The sequence below is a fragment of the Coregonus lavaretus genome, assembly GCF_964263955.1.
Source record: "Coregonus lavaretus genome assembly, chromosome: 2".
NCBI classification, from domain to species: Eukaryota; Metazoa; Chordata; class Actinopteri; order Salmoniformes; family Salmonidae; genus Coregonus; species Coregonus lavaretus.
The window spans coordinates 30,467,130-30,486,951 of NC_139989.1; the positions used below are offsets into that span (position 1 = coordinate 30,467,130).

At 42.9% G+C, this 19,822-nt stretch overlaps 1 protein-coding gene across 1 annotated transcript; it reads right to left on the reverse strand.

Annotated features, from left to right (window-relative positions):
- Nucleotides 1-6,328: 6,328 nt before the first annotated feature.
- LOC311143500 (fructose-bisphosphate aldolase A-like) lies at nt 6,329-19,143 on the reverse strand. The gene is made up of 8 exons (XM_084179327.1): nt 19,033-19,143; nt 17,619-17,737; nt 12,192-12,455; nt 11,846-12,006; nt 11,350-11,433; nt 10,637-10,811; nt 8,860-9,059; nt 6,329-6,946 (listed from the first exon to the last, which is right to left on the reverse strand). The coding sequence occupies exons 2-8, from the start codon at nt 17,728-17,730 to the stop codon at nt 6,851-6,853; spliced, it is 1,092 nt and encodes a 363-aa protein (XP_084035453.1). The 5' UTR covers nt 17,731-17,737; nt 19,033-19,143; the 3' UTR covers nt 6,329-6,850.
- Nucleotides 19,144-19,822: the final 679 nt, after the last annotated feature.

The window sequence follows — 19,822 nt, forward strand, 5'->3', positions numbered from 1 at the left end:
CTTGGCACACCTGTATTTGGGGAGTTTCTCCAATTCTTCTCTGCAGATCCTCTCAAGCTCTGAGGTTGGATGGAGAGCGTTGTTGCACAGCTATTTTCAGGTCTCTGGCTGGGCCCCTCAAGGACATTCAGAGACTTGTCTCAAAGCCACTCCTGCATCGTCTTGGCTGTGTGCTTAAGGTCATTGTCCTGTTGGAAGGTGAAACTTCGCCCCAGTCTGAGGTCTTGAGTGCTCTGGAGAATGTTTTCATCAAGGATCTCTCTGTACTTTAATCCATTAATCTTTCCCTCGATCCTGACTAGTCTCCCAGTCCCTGCCGTTGAAAAACATCCCCACAGCATGATGCTGCCACCACCATGCTTCACCGTAGGGATGGTGCCAGGTTTCCTCCAGACATGATGCCTGGCATTCAGGTCAAATAGTTAAATCTTGGTTTCATCAGACCAGAGAATTTTGTTTCTCATGGTCTGAGTCCTTTAGGTGCCTTTTGGCAAACTCCAAGCGGGCTGTCATGTGCCTTTTCCTGAGGAGTGGCTTCCGTCTGGCAACTCTACCATAAAAGCCTGATTAGTGGAGTGCTGCAGAGATGGTTGTCCTTCTGGAAGGTTCTCCCATCTCCACAGAAGATCTCTAGAGCTCTGTCAGAGTGACCATCAGGTTCTTGGTCCCCTCCCTGACCAAGGCCCTTCTCCCCCGATTGCTCAGTTTGGCCGGGCGGCCAGCTCTAGGAAGAGTCTTGGTGGTTCCAGACTTCTTCCATTTAAGAATGGAGGCCACTGTGTTCATGGGGACCTTCAATGCTGCAGACATTTTTTGGTACCCTTCCCCAGATCTGTGCCTTGACATAATCCTGTCTTGGCGCTCTACGGACAATTCCTTCAACCTCATGGCTTGGTTTTTGCGCTGACATGCACTGTCAACTGTGGGACCTTATATAGACAGGTGTGTGCATTTCCAAATCAAGTCCAATCAATTGAATTTACCGCAGGTGGACTCCAATCAGGTTGTAGAAACATCTCAAGGATGATCAATGGAAACAGGATGCACCAGAGCTCAATTTCGAGTCTCATAGCAAAGGGTCTGAATACTTATGTAAATAAGGTTTTCTGATTTGTATCTTTAATAAATGTGCAAATGTGAAGTGTTCCAAAAACCTGTTTTTACATGTGAAATGTCAAATGTGAAGTGTTCCAAAAACACGTTTTCACGTGCTGACATGTTATCACGTGTAGTTTCATGTTATCACATGTTGCTTCAAATGTAACTTCACATAAGATCATGTGATCACAAGAGATCATGGCAGTGGACACTTTTTATTTGATTTAATTGCTTGAGGTTCAAATTTCACCACATCATGCTAGCCTTCAGTGTGTATAAAAAAAAATTGAACATCTGCTGTACAAGCATTATTTTATCAGCAACCAGATAAGCATCCTGCTTAAATTTGAACTGTTAATCAGATTGCACGTGTGTAACATTGATGTAATCTGAGCATGCTCTCCTATAAAGATGGACATCAGTCAGTCAGTGTGTCTATCTATCAAACAGTTGTCTGGTTGGTTGGATGTTGATGGGAAGAGCTATGGGTTTTTGGTGACTACTGTCAGTAGTTCTGCTGGTCCATGATGCTGCAGGTGCGGTCTTAAAAACGCAACATCTCAAGTTTATTTTAATATTGAAATATTCTGGACATGGGTCGGTAGCTATCAAACCATAATCTTAAGAATACTGTAAAAAGCAGATTTATGAGTAAAAAAGTTATTCGCTTAAAGCTGCCAGTAAAGTCACCTTCCCGTCACCTAAGCTAGGCTTAACTGGTTTAGCTGTACTGACAGTTAACCTGTGTGTGCTGATGAGAGAAAGGTATCAAATCCATGTGACAATGACACACTGACTTTATTTTCACCCTCCAACACCCCTTCCCCAGGGTTGTTTGTGCCCCATGCTCAGAGCTCCATTGTGGGGGGAGAGGATGCTCCAGTGGGCCGGTAGCCATGGATGGCCTACCTGTTTATCACCAAGGGCATGGAGACTTTCCTATGTGGCGGATCCCTCCTCACTGAGGGGTGGGTGCTCACCGCTGCACACTGTGGACACATAAGTGTTTGTGTGTGATAGTTTACATGTAGAACATGTGAACTTGTGACCTATCTGGTATATTTTAAATTAATCAGAAAAGTTACTTTCTCTCCAGGGATGGTGATTTTATCAACTCCTAGCAGGTTGAGAATCCTCAAAGATCTGCCAGAGTTTGTATGAAATTCACAATATTTATGTGTTTTGTTTGTCTGTGAATGAATCAGCAATAAGAATGTAAAACCGGAGCAGTCCTGTGCTCACCTGGGCGTACACAGCCTATAGGAGCTGTACCACCACCCTTCTTCGGAGGACAAAAATAACTTTTTTTTAACCTTTTTTTATTATTATTTTACCTGTACATTCTACACACATTTTACATACACTTTTTTTTACACATTGGTTACATAGCGAGAATATAGTTATTTTATAAACTGTACATTACATCTGGATAGATACTGTATACATTATATAGTGTTTTTAGATCATGAGCTTTTAAACTCACCTCTCAGCTACTCTCAGTCCATCCCACCTATCTTCATAAACCACCCTCTTATAATTTCCATGTGCCATATATTTTCAACTGTGCTGTGATGTTTCACAAAAATTCAGAACCTTTCTAATCGCATAGTATCTACAGATTGTAAGTTAAAGAAGAATATATTTTCTAAGGGTATTATTATATTGTTGATTGGCTTTCCAAAGCTTCCAACAGTGCTATTTGTAGGGTTACTTTTAGGTAAATATGATTTTTCAGCCATTCCTGAACCTGTGAACGGAAACAAAATACATAGGGGCAATACCACCATAAGTTATCTAATGATTCTGTCTCTTCGCAGCAAAATCTGCAGAGCTGAGATGGTTGGTTGTATGCCCCATATACAGTTGAAGTCGGAAGTTTACATACACTTAGGTTGGAGTCATTAAAACTCGTTTTTCAACCACTCCACAAATTTCTTGTTAACAAACTATAGTTTTGGCAAGTCGGTTAGGACATCTACTTTGTGCATGACACAAGTAATTTTTCCAACAATTGTTTACAGACAGATTATTTCACTTATAATTCACTGCATCACAATTCCAGTGGGTCAGAAGTTGACTGTGCCTTTAAACAGCTTGGAAAATTCCAGAAAATGATGTCATGGCTTTAGAAGCTTCTGATAGGCTAATTGACATAATTTGAGTCAATCAGAGGTGTACCTGTGGATGTATTTCAAGGCCTACCTTCAAACTCGGTGCCTCTTTGCTTGACATCATGGGAAAATGAAAAGAAATCAGCCAAGACCTCAGAAAAACATTTGTAGACCTCCACAAGTCTGGTTCATCCTTGGGAGCAATTTCCAAACGCCTGAAAGTACCACGTTCATCTGTACAAACAATAGTACGCAAGTATAAACACCATGGGACCGCGCAGCCGTCATACCACTCAGGAAGGAGACACGTTCTGTCTCCTAGAGATGAACGTACTTTGGTGCGAAAAGTGCAAATCAATCCCAGAACAACAGCAAAGGACCTTGTGAAGATACTGGAGGAAACAGGTACAAAATTATCTATATCCACAGTAGAACGAGTCCTATATCAACATAACCTGAAAGGCTGCTCAGCAAGGAAGAAAGCCACTGCTCGAAAACCGCCATAAAAAAGCCAGACTACGGTTTGCAACTGCACATGGGGACAAAGATCGTACTTTTTGGAGAAATGTCCTCTGGTCTGATGAAACAAAAATAGAACTGTTTGGCCATAATGACCATCGTTATGTTTGGATGAAAAAGGGGGACTTGCAAACCGAAGAACACCATCCCAAATGTGAAGCACGGGGGTGGCAGCATCATGTTGTGGGGGTGCTTTGCTGCAGGAGGGACTGGTGCACTTCACAAAATAGATGGCATCATGAGGAAGGAAAATTATGTGGATATATTGAAGCAACATCTCAAGACATCAGTCAGGAAGTTAAAGCTTGGTCGCTAATGGGTCTTCCAAATAGACAATGACCCCAAACATACTTCCAAAGTTGTGGCAAAATGGCTTAAGGACAACAAAGTCAAGGTATTGGAGTGGCCATCACAAAGCCCTGACCTCAATCCTATAGAACATTTGTGGGCAGAACTGAAAAAGCGTGTGCGAGCAAGGAGGCCTACAAACCTGACTCAGTTACACCAGCTCTGTCAGGAGGAATGGGCCAAAATTCACCCAACGTATTGTGGGAAGCTTGTGGAAGGCTACTCGAAATGTTTGACCCAAGTGAAACAATTTAAAGGCAATGCTACCAAATACTAATTGAGTGTATGTAAACTTCTGACCCACTGGGATTGTGATGAAATAAATAAAAGCTGAAATAAATCACTCGCTACTATTATTCTGACATTTCACATTCTTAAAATAAAGTGGTGATCCTAACTGACCTAAGATTACTAGGATTAAATGTCAGGAATTGTGAAAAACTGAGTTAAAATGTATTTGGCTAAGGTGTATGTAAACTTCCGACTTCAACTGTACATAACATTCTGTTGGTGGCAAGAATTTTGTATAATAACTTATATTGAAAAAACAAGTTTTGAATCAAGCATTGTTTTGTGTATCAGTTCATAAACTATGTACCATGGAATCGGCACATCGAAAATACTATTTTGCAACCTGTATGGCGCCGCTGTCAACATTTTGTACCTCAAATGAAACTGGTAAATTTGTCGATTTATAACAAATAGTTTTTGTAAACGTTGGGCAGATAAAAAAGTTCAATTTCTTCTCCCCCTTCCATTTTTTTGCAGTAATGCTGCAATCAGTTGGTTGTAATTCTGGATAGCACAAACATTTCCATATATTTTTGTTAACAGCACGTGTGACATAACTCCACCATTCCTAATATCATTCACAAAGATAATTCCCTAAAATTAAAATAAATGCATAAACAATGTTTTTATTTAATCAATTAGTATATTTGAGTTTAATAATATTTGTTCTGTCTTTTCTGGGGGATGAAACTGGAATTGCAACCAGCTTTGTATGTTTAATAAAGGGCGATATTTTGAAGATGGTTCCATTTTCAATTAACGGAAAGTGACAGGTTGTAATCTGGATAAAGGGAAAAAGGCAAGGGGATCTACTGGACAACCAGTAGATGTTATTTCCAGATGCTAATAGCTTTTCTTCATCCCCCTATTCTTGTTCTCCTCCCTCTCTTTCTCCTTCTTTATTTTTTTACTCTAGATCCCTTATTTTATCGTTTACCCTCTCTGTCCCCCTCTCATGTTCTCCAGGTCCGTTGTCTGCCGATAAGATCCTGCAGCAGCTGAGTGTCCCGCATTAACTCATTAAGGAGTATGCTTGCCTGGAAGCGTATTCTGTTCTCACCTTTGACATGTGTGCTGGGTTCTGGGAGGGTGGAAAGGACACCTGTCAGGTACTGCATCACTTGAAGGAACACAGTCTTACTTGTGGTTTCTCTTGTCCACTTTTCAGGGGGACTCTGGTGGGCCGTTGGTGCGTCTCTCTGCTGGTCAGTTTGTCCAGGTGGGAATCACGAGTTTTGGGAAAGGCTGCGGTAGAGAAGTCTTCCCTGGAGTCTACACCCGGTTGGCTAGCTACATGGACTTCATCCAGATTATTAACTCCGACACCAGGCTTCTGCTGAGGTCATCCTGACTGTTTATAATAGGACATTAGTCCATCCCTCTTTTTATATTCTTCTTTATCTCAGCTGAACCAAAATCTCTGTGACTTGTGACTTTTGTTAAAGGGATAGTTCACCCAAATTCACAAATAGACATTACAAATTGGCAATGGTTTCCTTACCCTGTACGCAGTCTATGGACAAGGTATGACAGCAAGCCTTGCTTTGTTTACCTTGTGTAGCTCAAAGAAGTTACTGATGAATGATATCGGGACTATTGATACTGTTTGTGAGTAAACTACTCGTTGATTATTGACTGTGAGTATTCATACTGCAATAATTATTTAGTCAACTCTGAAAGAATCAACCTGTGTGTGAGTATGTTGTTTTAACTGCTGTGGGTGTGAGGCTGATATTGTGACTGTTCAAATGTGTCATTCATTGCCGGTCGGTTGGCATCTACAATATTACTGTATTCCTTAGACTAATGTGTATCGTCCTTGTCCATGTTTTTATGGCTACAGCATGACATGCTGTGAATTTCTGACCCGGCTGTCACTTATAAATGGTAGTTACACCCCCACCTAGCAGTTGCTTTAGAGCAGGCAGTCTGCCCAAACCCAAAACAGGATATCACAAAAGTGCATTTAGTGAATATGATTCTTTATTTCTATTTCCAGTGTATAGAATATCATACATTATTAATATACTCTACAAGGTCTTCCTCCAGTGGTTGTTTCAGTTGAGAGAAGAAGGCACATGTACTTAGGAATCATCAAGATGACAACACTGAATCACGAGGGATAGTCTGGGGAGGAGCTTGTAAGTAGAGGGGGGGTGGGGACAAAGAGGTGGAGCTCAAGCTCAGCAGCGAAGGGGGAGTGACTAGGGGCAGAGGATCACAGATTCTTCTCTTGGGGGAGGAGGGGTTTGAGGTGACGAAACACACAACGCTCCTGCATTAAACATAACATAACAGTGACATCACAAGTCCAAAGCAAAAAATATATATAAAAAAGTGAAAGAGGGAAAGAGTTTTGGGAAGAAAAGAGTAACAGGAATAGACCCATGAAGGGGGTGGGGTCAGCCCAGAACTGTATCAGCTGAGTGGATAGTGTGAGGAAATGGGGATGTGGTTTGATATTGAAAGGGGTGGGTCCATACTTAATAGGCGTGGTTGGCCACATAGAGGGATTCTCCGCCGGCGGCGCCCCTGTCTCCAGAGGAAACGTACTTGCCCTGACAGGCCTTGCTGTTGTTCTGTAAACAAGAGAGATAGAGGAGAGAGAGAAAGAAAGAGTGAGTGAGAGAGAAAGAAAGAGTGAGTGAGTGAGAGAGAGGAGAGAGCGGATATGGGAGAGTGAGAAGAAAGTAAGATGGAGAAAGAGATGGTATGTGACAGAAAGTAGAAGACACAGATAAAAGACAACGATTAGTACAGACCCTCTGTCTCCCCACACAAGAACACATGGAGCCTTAGCTCCACTTCCTCTTGCTATCTTGTTATAGGAACAGTAGGTTCACACCCCCATGGCCTTACTTTATTAGGTTTATAAAGTGTTTGTAGTACTGTTTGCAAAAACAAATGACCACCCGATTTATAGGCTACAAACCCTCATGATATCATTCTGTCAGGTAGGCCTACTTTGGAGTCAACATTTAATTGGGAAGATTTTTTGGGAAAGCCTTAAAAATGACTGTTTCGGCATTCTAACTGGCTACACAACATACGGGCGCACACAAACAGGCGTTACTTCAGAAAGTCGCAGGAAATACAAACCTGTGATGCATTCTTTTTATGAATGATGAAAAACGAGTTTAATTTAACTACTCTACCGCTGTCTTTCGTCTGTAAACTGCTCCATGGGACAACCAGTTGTTTGAGCTGCATGCTCTTGCTGCCCAACATATGATATTCTGCTCAATTCGAGCCCTGAGTGTAGGGAAATTGAGCATTTTGTTTGGGCTCAAATCAGAGGAGAGAATAACACATTTCTTTTGAAAAGCAGTAATTTTTTCAATCATGTCAATAACTATTTTATTCCTTCCCTGTAGTACCAAATAAAGTCCATTCAAGTGATTGCAGATCACTCAAAAAACAAACCTGTGCTACGAACTTCCTATCAAGCATTTTTGCTAGATTTGTGTTGGCTTTCTTGTGGCGGCAATCACGGAAAAAAGCAACTATCTCCTCCCTAAGCTCACATACTCTCTTTAGAACATTACACTTGCTTAGCCACCTAACATCACTATGTAAAAGTAGATCATGATGACTACGAAACAAGTGATGTTCGTGCGGTGGCACTGCCAGATGTTTGCAGCCGCGATTGGCTGTATGTTGGGGGATATTAATTGACAGCACTTAATGGGCGGGACTACAGGAAAACAGATTCTCCTACTGGAGAATACTGACAGAGGGCTCATTTTGGCACTAAATATCATATCTTTTTTTAAATGTTTTTTTAATTAATGTTCCGAATTGATCAAAGGGGTAGCCTGAGGTGGTGTAGCGGTTAGGGCCACATATATACTGTCTTGGCGTGGATCCAGATCCGGCCCACGCCCTTCTGGCACAAACCTCTCTCCAATCTTTCCTGTCTTTCTCTCACTGTCTCTAATGCCAATAAAGAAAAATACACAAGGAGTGGGAATGCCCCACTCCTTAAAAAAAACTAAAAATAATTGATCAAAGTTCCATTATAAATGTATAAACCGGCTGCTAGTTGAATAGCCCTGCTGTAGTTTGTTATCACAGCGGGTCACAATAATTATAAGAACCTTGTACCATGTATTTCAGTCTGTATTCACTGCTACTGTTGAACTATTCACAAAGTACCATCAGGCTTACTATATAAATGCCTTAACCTGACTCTGAGAATTGACAGCTGTGCTGCATTAGAGTCACTTGATAGATTAATAATATTTTGGGGGAGTTATCATGGTTAAAAGTGTATCTAGGAACACTTTGCTTGCCTGGTGCAATGGAACAAATTGAATAATGCCGAAAGTGCAAATCCCGCCCACCTGACACTCCTGGCAGGCAGGCTCAATGAAACGCTCAATCAAAGTATTTGAAAGAAAACAAATACTACTATTTGAACCCAGGTCTCAATGCCACCCCTCGTATCTCCCTCCCTCCCTCCCTCATGTTCTTCTCTCTGTGTGGGTCATACCAGGGCTCTCTTGATGAACTCCTCCTGGCAGGCCTTGCCGTTCTCTGGCTTGCCTCCCCAGGCCTTGAGGGCGGAGGCCTGCAGGGCGCGGCCGTAGGAGAAGGTGATGGCCCAGGGCCGGTGAAGGGGACACTGGTTCATGGCATTCAGGTTGATGGAGGCCTCCTCCTCAGACTGGCCGCCAGACAGGAAGGTGATGCCTGGGGAAGGACGGAGGGAGGGAGACAGGGAGAGGAAGGGTAAGATAAGAGAGGGGGAGGGGATGTGTGTGAGGGAGGGGGGGGTTGTGTGTATGTGTGTGTATGTGTGTGTGTGGAAAGTGGGTTGAGTGAGTGTGTGCGTGCGTGCGTAAAGGACGTCATGCTGCTTGCTTAGTGTGTACCACTTCCTCCCGATTCGGCACATACCTGGCTCGAAACCGGGACCTCTACTTCACAAACACACGTGACTGTCCTCCCTCAAGCATATCTACGGGTTGCGCCACTCAAAAGCTAGCTCTTGAGCGGCGCAAGCGTGGACACTTAAGGCTGAGGAGTACGTTTCACACATCTCCATGTGCTACACGTGCATGCATGCATGTGTGTGTATATGTGTGTCTCCATATTTATATATGTACACTACCAGTCAAAAGTTTGGACACACCTACTCATTCAAGGGTTTTTCTTTATTTTTTACATTGTAGAATAATAGTGAAGACATCAAAACTATGAAATAACACATATGGAATCATGTAGTAACCAAAAAAAAGTGTTAAACAAATCAAAATATATTTTATATTTGAGATTCTTCAAATAGCCACCCTTTGCCTTGATGACAGCTTTTCACACTCTTGGCATTCTCTCAACCAGCTTCATGAGGTAGTCACCTGGAATGCATTTCAATTAACAGGTGTGCCTTGTTAAAAGTTAATTTGTGGAATTGATTTCCTTATTAATGCATTTGAGCCAATCAGTTGTGTTGTGACAAGGTAGGGGGGGGTATACAGAAGATAGCCCTATTTGGTAAAAGACCAAGTCCATATTATGGCAAGAACAGCTCAAATAAGCAAAGAGAAACGACAGTCCATCATTACTTTAAGACATTAATGTCAGTCAAAACGGAAAATGTCAAGAACTTTGAAAGTTTCTTCAAGTGCAGTCGCAAAAAACATCAAGCGCTATGATGAAACTGTCTTACCTCTGCTGCAGAGGATAAGTTCCTTAGCGTTACCAGCCTCAGAAATTGCAGCCCAAATAAATGCTTCAGAGTTCAAGTAACACACACATCTCAACATCAACTGTTCAGAGGGGACTGTGTGAATCAGGCCTTCATGGTCAAATTGCTGCAAATAAACCACTACTAAAGGAAACCAATAAGAAGAGACCTGCTTGGGCCAAGAAACAAGAGCAATGGACATTAGACCGGTGGAAATGTAGATGGCTTGGGATGAGTCGGACGGCAGAGTGAAGGAAAAGCAGCCAACAAGTGCTCAGCATATGTGGAAACTCCTTCAAGATTGTTGGAAAAGCATTCCAGGTGAAGCTGGTTGACAGAATGCCAAGAGTGTGCAAAGCTGTCATCAAGGCAAAGGGTGGCTATTTGAAGAATCTCAAATATAAAAGATATTTGTTTAACACTTTTTTTGGATACTACATGTTTCCATATGTGTTATTTCATAGTTTTGATGTCTTCAATATTATTCTACAATGTAATATTTTTTTACAAATAAAGAAAAATCATTGAATGAGTAGGCGTGTCCAAACTTTTGACTGGTAGTGTATATGTCTCTCCTTCTCACCAGGCACGGCCGGGGGCACGGTGCGGCGCAGGGCGGTGACAGTTGCCATGGCTATCTCCTGGTTGCTGTACTTTTGGGAGCAGGAGTGTCCGGGGGTGACCATGTTGGGCTTCAGCAGGGTGCCCTCCAGGTACACATGGTGATCAGACAGAGCCTTATACACTGCAGCCAGAACCTGGGGGGGAGGAGGGGGAGAGAGACAAGGGGACAGAGAGAGAGAGAGAGAGCGCAAGAGAGAGAGAGACAAGGGGACAGAGAGAGAGAGAGACAAGGGGACAGAGAGAGAGACAAGGAGAGAAAGGAAATAGAAGAAATAGGGATGAGACAGACAGAAATAGTTAGAGATGTTGACATTGAAATTGATTGAATGACTGATTGATCTAATGAGTCTTCCTATCCTACCCAGACTAAGCACGCTCTATTCCAATACCCACACTAGCACACTAATGTTGCGTTTACACAGGCAGCCCAATTCTGATATTTTTTTCACTAATTGGCCTTTTGACCAATCAGATCAGATCTGAACAAGATCTAATGTGAAAAGATCTGATGTGATTGGTCAAAAGACCAATATGTGGGAAAAAGATCAGAATTGGGCTGCCTGTATAAATGCAGCCTACTTAGAATGAAGCAGACATGCATTTTAAGTGGCATTCTAGAATGGCCATTGGAAGGTAGCCACTGTTTTTCTGTTAGTCAGAGCAATCCATCACCTTCTCAGTGACATACTGGCAGCGCTTCAGGTCATGGTCTCCGTCTGGCAGGATCTCGGGCTCCACGATGGGCACGATGCCATGCTAAGGAAGGGCACAGGAGCATGGCAACCAGCATCATGACTACAGAACAGACAATGCAACTTTATTGGTTAGGGTGCCTGTGCCCGGCATTTCAATGGCACTGGAGTTGGCAACTTGGCACTCGAGCTAATTTGATTCACTTGGTGGTTACCTCTATAGCTACAGAGCAGGCTAAAAAAACTACAACTCCTTGATAAGTAATTATAGTGGTGATATGGTTTTTCGAAGCAGAGATGTGAAACATTTATAAGAAATAGATATTGTTTTGTGGAGATTGATGAAGAGTGGGGAATGATGTTATGTAAGCGTGAACTGTAGGGGCCAAGTGTGTGCCAACTCATTTTATGTGTGCCAATATGTTCACACATGTTCAATGCGTTTGTTGTTCTTTATGTGTGTGTGTGTCTCTCACCATCTGGCAGATGCTGGCGTAGCGGGCCAGGACGTTGGCGTTCTCCTTGATGGCCAGCTCTGAGGGGGTGGTGTCAGTGATCTTCAGCACACAACGCCACTTAGCAAAGTCAGCGCCGTCCTTTTTGTACTGGGCACACCGCTCGTACAGCCCATCCAGACCTGAGGGTGAGTGAGTGAGTGATAAAGAGGGGATGGATATGTTTAACATTATGAAATAAACATGACTCGACACTTTGTTCCAGTTTCACTCTTCAAACCATCCCCTGAATACAATCTGCATATGTAGCAAAGTTGAGCTCAATACTAGAGGTCAAAGGTCACCTAGCCCTGGCGTCATCTCTCACCCTGAGTGGTGGTCTCTCCGTTGGTCCCGGCCAGGGGGACGACACCTTTGTCCACCTTGATGCCCACCACCATGTCCCTCTCCTTGATGAGCTGGGGGAACAGCTTGCCGTCGTCTGTCTTCTGGTACAGGGTCTCATGGAAGAAGATGACTCCGCCGATGCATGGCTCTACACGGTCGGCCGTGAAGAGGAGCTGGCGGTAAAGACGGCGGTTCTCCTCAGTGTTCTCAGCGTTGATGCTTTGGAAGCGCTTGGCCACGCTGCCTACAGGTGGGTTGGAATGAGGTTAAATATTAATACAATAAAAAAAAAATATATACAGTGCATTCGGAATGTATTCAGACCCCTTCTCCACATTCATTTACGTTACAGCCTTCTTCTAAAAAGGATTAAATAAATAAAAATCTTCATCAATCTACACACAATACCCCATAATGACAAAGCAAAAACAGGTTTTTGGAAATACCTTATTTACATTAGTATTTAGACCCTTTACTATGAGACTTGAAATTGAGCTCATGTGCATCCTGTTTCCATTGATCATCCTTGAGACTGGAGTCCACCGGTGGTAAATTCGCTTGATTGGACATGATTTGGAAAGGCACACACACCTGTCTATATAAAGGTCCCACAGTTGACAGTGCATGTCAGAGCAAAAACCAAGCCATGAGGTCGAAGGGATTGTCCGTAGAGCTCAGAGACAGGATTGTGTCGAGGCACAGATCTGGGAAAGGGTAATAAATGTCTGCAGCATTGAAGGTCCCCAAGAACACAGTGGCCTCCATCACTCTTAAATAGAAGAAGTTTGGAACCACCAAGACTCTTCCTAGAGCTGGCCACCCGGCCAAACTGAGCAATCAGGGGAGAAGGGTCTCAGTCAGGGAGGTGACCAAGAACCCGGAGTTCCTCTGTGGAGATGGGAGAACTTTCTAGAAGGACAACCATATCTGCAGCACTCCACCAATCAGTCCTTTATGGTAGAGTGGCCAGACGGAAGCCACTCCTCAGTAAAAGGCACATGACAGCCAGCTTAGAGTTTGCCAAAACGCACCTAAAGGACTTTCAGACCATGAGAAACAAGATTCTCTGGTCTGATGAAACCAAGATTGAACTCTTTGGCCTGAATGCCAAGCGTTACGTCTGGAGTAAACCAGGCACCATCCCTACGGTGAAGCATGGTGTTGGCAGCATCATGCTGTGGAGATGTTTTTCAGCGGCAGGGACTGGGACTCTAGTCAGGATCGAGTGAAAGGTGAACAGAGCAAAGTACAGAGAGATCTTTGATGAAAACCTTCTCCAGAGCGCTCAGGACTTCAGACTGGGGCGAAGGTTCACCTTCCAACAGGACAACGACCCTAAGCACACAGCCAAGACAATGCAGGAGTGGCTTCGGGACTGAATGTCCTTGAGTGGCCCAGCCAGAGCCTGGACTTGAACCCGATCGAACATCTCTGGAGATGGGGTCTGAATACTTTCCGAATGCACTGTATACAGCATACTAGTGAACATGTTATGTGGTCCGGAGTGTGGTCCGGTGTCAATGTGTGGTCCGGAGTCAACAGCACTACCACTATACCAGACTCTGGCACATTAGGTTAATTATTAAAGTGGAACTGACAGCATTTTAACTAATTTGCAGATATGAAACAAACAGACACATTATATCAGTTAAGAATATCTAATTCCCAGTTTATGCTACAAAACCACCTTTATAAAGAGGTTTTAAAAATAGGTTATATTTGATTCAACATTCCATGACGTACAGTAAGGCATTGTTGGCAGAATAGATTCATGGAGTTCACCAATACATTTCTTGGTAGTCCAAAATAATATTGCTATCAGGTTGTAAATCACAGCTGGCCTGCCTGGTACATTGTTTGCTGCCTCCATTCGCGATGCACCGTTTTAGTTTCAATGACTCAATATTTTGGACAAGAACTGACGAATGTTAACTAAGGCTGGGAATCAAACTAGCAAGGGCAATGATCACAAGTCAGTCATAACGTGGCTAATAGGCTAGAGTATCTATTTATGTAGCAAGCTAGATAGCTAGCTGTTAGGAGGATGTCATGCCATTGGAGTTGGTAAGTCATTTACTTTTTCCCCTCATGTTGTTTTTCGTGGCTACACAGCTAGAGATGGAAGTGTCATTTGGTTAGCTAGCAAGAAATGTGAATCGCTTTGCTAGCTAGCTATGCTGAACGACTGTTATCCAGTTAGCATATCTCTTGCGTTCGCAAATTCACTCTGGCTATCTACTCCGATTTCAGAGCACTCTCGTCTGAGTGTGCCAGAGCGCAGAATAACAGATTAATTTATGAATGTGCAACACCCGCTGAATATGACCGGTGTCAGTAAACGTAGGAAAAAAGGTATTAGTTTGTGATGAACGCTCGAGAACATGTAACCAGCCTAACCAGCTCTGCTAGGGCGAGTAAAATGGTCAGAGTGAGGTGTTCTCTCATTTGTGTCTGGAAGTAGCTAGCTAGCAAGATAAGTAACCAACATTAGCCAGTTAGCTTGGTTGCTTGGTTGGGACAAGCATGCATTGGCAGGCAAGCTGCAGAAGGACGAGAAGGCTACTTACTATTCCCCGTCATTTATCAGTGCAATTTTGACAGCCAACTAGCTGAAAAGGTTTAAGAGGGTTTATCTAATGTTCCTTCGTTAGATTTTAGCTCATCTTGCTCTGGCTAGCATTAGTTGTTGACCTTGTTGTTGTTGATGTGCATATAGGGAAAGATAGCCTACCTTTTTATGGTTGTTAGATCAATAGGACTGTAAAGTTCCCAAATGTAAGAGGACTCCTGTGGTATTTAGCTACAGTGCATTCGGGAAGTATTCAGACCCTTTCACTTTTTCCACATTTTGTTACGTTACAGTCTTATTCTAAAATGGATTTTTTTGTTTGCAAAATTATATTTAAAAACAAAACTGAAATATCACATTTACATAAGTATTCAGACCCTTTACTCAAGCACCTTTGGCAGCGATTACAGCCTCGAGTCTTCTTGGGTATGATGCTACAAGCTTGGCACACCTGTATTTGGGGAGTTTCTACCATTTTTCTCTGCAGATCCTCTCAAGCTCTGTCAGGTTGGATGGAGAGCATCGCTGCACAGCTATTTTCAGGTCTCTCCAGAGATGTTCGATCAGGTTCAAGTCTGGGCTCTGGCTGGGCCAATCAAGGACATTCTCGAGACTTGTCCCGAAGCCGGTCCTGCATTGTCTTGGCTGTGTGCTTAGGGTTGTTGTCCTGTTGGAAGGTGAACCTTCGCCCCAGTCTGAGGTTCTGAGCGCTCTGGAAGAGGTTTTCATCAAGGATCTCTCTGTACTTTGCTCCGTTCATCTTTCCCTCGATCCTGACTAGTCTCCCAGTCCCTGCCGCTGAAAAAGATTCCCACAGCATGATGCTGCCACCACCATGCTTCACCGTAGGGATGGTATTGGCCAGGTGATGAGCAGTGCCTGGTTTCCTCCAGACGTGACGCTTGCCATTCTGGCCAAAGAGTTCAATCTTGGTTTCATCAGACCAGAGAATCTTGTTTCTCATGGTTTGAGAGTCCTTTACGTGCATGTTGGCAGACTAAGCTGGCTGTCATGTGCCTTTTACTGAGGAGTGGCTTCCGTCTGGCCACTACCATAAAGGCCTTATTGGTGGAGTGCTGCAGAGATGGTTGTCCTTCTGAAGGTTATCCCAGCTCCACAGAGGAACTCTGGAGCGCTGTCAGAGTGACCATCAGGTTCTCGGTCACCTCCCTGACCAAGGCCCTTCTCCCTCGATTGCTCAGTTTGGCTGGGCGGCCAGCTCTAGGAAGAGTCTTGGTGGTTCCAAACTTCTTCCATTTAAGAATGATGGAGGCCACTGTGTTCTTGGGGACCTTCAATGCTGCAGACATTATTTGGTACCCTTCCCCAGATCTGTGCCTTAACACAATCCTGTCTCGGAGCTACGGACAATTCCTTCGACCTCATGGCTTGGTTTTTGCTCTGACATGCACTGTCAACTGTGGGATCTTATATAGACAGGTGTGTGCCTTCCAAATAATGTCCAATCAATTTAATTTACCGCAGGTGGACTCCAATCAAGTTGTAGAAAGATCTCAAGGATGATCAATGTTAACAGGATGCACCTGAGCTCAATTTCGAGTCTCATAGCAAAGGGTCTGAATACTTATGTAAATAAAATGTCTACAAAACAGTTTTTGCTTTGTCATTATGTGTGTAGATTGATGAGGAAAAAATGTTATTTAATCAATTTTAGAATAAGGCTGTAACTGTAAATGTGGAAAAAGTGAAGGGGTCTGAATCCTTTCTGAATGCACTGTATTTGCAGAAATCCATTCAGGTGTATTTTGTGGCTTTTGCCGAATGCGTTTTAATGATCTGATTGGCTATGGCACACCTGTCTGTGTAGACTCTGGTCCTGGACGGGACAGATGTTTTTATTAGGTTTTATTTACTGCAGTGTCTATTAATTGTCCAAACGCACGGCCGCTATCCCACTCTATATTGCTATAGAATTTTCACAAATGCCTTACTATACGTAATTCCCAAACATTCTAAGAATTTATGAAAATGTCCATATCTAAGTGCTCGCTTGTCAGAAAATGTACAAATAAAAAAGTGGCATATTCTTTCTGGGGTGTATAAGAACAGATTTTAATAAGATTTAATGTTGCTAGAACGCTTTCAGTTCCACTTTAATACATTCCTAAATATACAGTATATACTAGTGTTATGACAATTCCAAATCTCTACTTTGGTTAGCAGGCTGGCCTTGGGACATGAATATTCTGGTTTGAAGTGCAATACCATGCACAGACAAACCCCACAAAATCACCACTTAATAAATACTACATTTGGAAAACTGGCCTTGTTGGCACCAAATGCTCCAAGACATCTGTATTGTAATTTGAATGGGAGGTTTAGTGTCAGCATGCAGGACAGTTTGCCAAGCGTTGTATTTCCGGAGGCTCTCGGAAGGATGGAGGGATATCACCATGGTAACAGCAGAGTGTGAACTTGGATGTTGCCATTCTCCCTTTCAGGGATTGGGACATTTGTTCTATGTGTTATGTAAGTAGCCTACAGTGCCACTTGGGCAAGACTTTCTCTGCGGTAGGTTACAGCTGAAGATGTGGTTTTGCTTGCAGACATTGTGAAATGTGATGGTAAGCGTTCGAATTGTGTTTAATACATTTTTATACCCTTCTCTCTGATAGCACTGTTTTACATGTAGGCCTTGTTATGTAGGGCATGTTGTTTTATGTAATAGTGCGATCTCTCGGTCTCTGGCTCTGCCAGTCTGGCAGTGTCAGTTATAGCCCATTATAGGCCACCGTACACCATCTTTGATATGCCATGTATGAGTGTGTTTAGTGGGTGATCTGATCCGTGTGTGTGGACTCATCGGCAGTCCCCTACCTGTGGACTCATCAGCAGCAAGGATTCCCTTGCCAGGAGCGACGATCTTCTGAGCAATATCACTGAGCTCCTTCTTCTGCTCCGTAGAGAGGAATGGGAATGAGTGAGGCATCGTGTCTCTGAGAGAGAGAAAGAGCGAGAGGGGAGGTGGGAGTGAGGGAGAGAGAGGGGGTGAGGGAGACATGGAGATAAATCATTGTTATAAATTATTCAGTTGAAAGGATTATATATATATATATATATATATATATATATATTCAGTGTTTGTAGCATGGATGGTTTATCACCAATGACGCAATCAACTGTCATAGCAGCATCATAAGGTATAGGCCTGGGCCTATGCTACTAAATTACCTATGTGTATTGTGTTTAATAAATACATTAACATTGGTAATCATAACCATATTGACATTCTTGCTAGCTTAGTGTCCATTCCAAGCGGTTATCATAGCCTGGCAGCCGCTAGTGCGCTTTATGGATCTCCACTGCTATCTTCTGAGCTTGATGTGCATAGCTGGTAATACACTCCCCTGGCGACCGGTTCGTACATAAAACATTCTCCATTCAGGCTGCAAAGGCTTCAATTTCCTCCTTAACTATATTTAATGGCGAGAAGGCGAAAAAAGTGGAAATATGTGTACTACGAACCTGTCGACGGGGGGACACGAGTGTATTACCTACAGTCTGTGTACATCAAGCCCAGACGATATAGTAGATATAACGTTAACACACTAGCAGCAGCTGCCCAGGCTAGTTATCATGATGAGTCTCCCAATATTACCTTGGTCTGCCTATGTGCGCCATCGGAGGAAACCGTCTGATTTCTCTAACAAAAGCATCTCAAATATTCTGGTGAGCATTTCAACCGTGAAAAACGACATGACACTCTTTTGAAATCTCATTATGCATCCAAATCTCCCTTATAGCCGGTGCGTTGCGCTCTATGGAGTTTTCACATGCCGTGCGTTCGTGAGGGATTCGCTTTTGGCATCCGTTGATGTAGGCGTGTACACGATGTTCTGATCGTCTTTTGGCGAGAGCTTGTGTGATATTTCTGGATTTATTTGCGCGCTATTAACAATTTACATAATATGCGCGTTATTAAATGCCCTGTGAAGTCATGGCAAGCGTTACTTCCGCGTCTGTCCTTGCCATTGCATCCCGTATGACCTTGTAATATATTGGGAGTTGCCGGAGAGGAAGTCACACGTAAGTCATACTTCAACAACTATAGACATAAAATAAAATACGACATCATTCATACATCGCATATATATATATATATATATATATATATATATATATATATATTACCTATTCAGCTTGAGGCTTATAAATACAATAATATAGTAATGTCTGCTGAAAACGACATCATCTTACATAAAAAAGGATTAGTTGATGGAAAAAAACGTACCAGTTTATCTGCGCAAAAGCTGTACGGGTTTGAGGATGAAGCGATTCGTTCTGTTGCAATGAAGGAGAATGTCTAGTATTGTTAAATGTCAAGCGACAGGGGGAGGCCAGTGACGAAGAAGAGGGCCTTGCACCAGGCCACGTTCGGAGACTGTCCAATCAAAACGCACTATGAAAGATTGACATTTCATTCCATCCATTGTCTGGAGAAAACACTTTTCTTTCTGTGACGGTGGTTGGCTCACTTGCATCCAAGGGTTGTTCTTTTGAGTGACGGAAGAGAAATAAGGCGTGTTTTGGGAATAACGGGGTGGAAGGATTTGTGATAATGTACGTGACGGTTCTCACGTGAATAATGCATGCTCTTAACATGCCCGTGATATACAGCCACAGCAGAAAGGCACTAAATTGCAGTGGTGCCGCATTGAGTCACGACTGCACCATAGAAGCAGCATTATCCTCAATCTAGGCCTACTATGAATAATAAGCCTTTTCAATTGAAACTTCAGGGATGTTATCAACATGTTGCTGCTGATTTGGCTTGAGACTGTTCATGATGATGATAGTTTACATAGCATAAGAATAAACCTTGGTCATAATAATCAATTGAATTGAATTACTAGACCTACTATATACGATAAATACAATATGATGATGCAAGATGTGCAGAAGACTACTGGCAGCAAAGCTATTCAAAAGATGTCCTATTATAGACCTACTGTAGCCAACTCTAAACTAACTCTGAATGCTCAAAATAGCATTGTCATGCTCAATGTGCATCATCATCACCA

What these genes read in the sequence shown, in the direction of transcription:
- LOC311143500 (XM_084179327.1), bottom strand. Translation starts at nt 17,730, where the DNA reads ATGCCTCACTCATTCCCATTCCTCTCTACGGAGCAGAAGAAGGAGCTC. An exon ending in TGCTGCTGATGAGTCCACAG is followed by an intron (nt 12,456 to 17,618) that starts GTAGGGGACTGC and finishes ACCCACCTGTAG; the next exon opens with GCAGCGTGGCCAAGCGCTTC. An exon ending in ACGCCAGCATCTGCCAGATG is followed by an intron (nt 11,434 to 11,845) that starts GTGAGAGACACA and finishes GCCCTTCCTTAG; the next exon opens with CATGGCATCGTGCCCATCGT.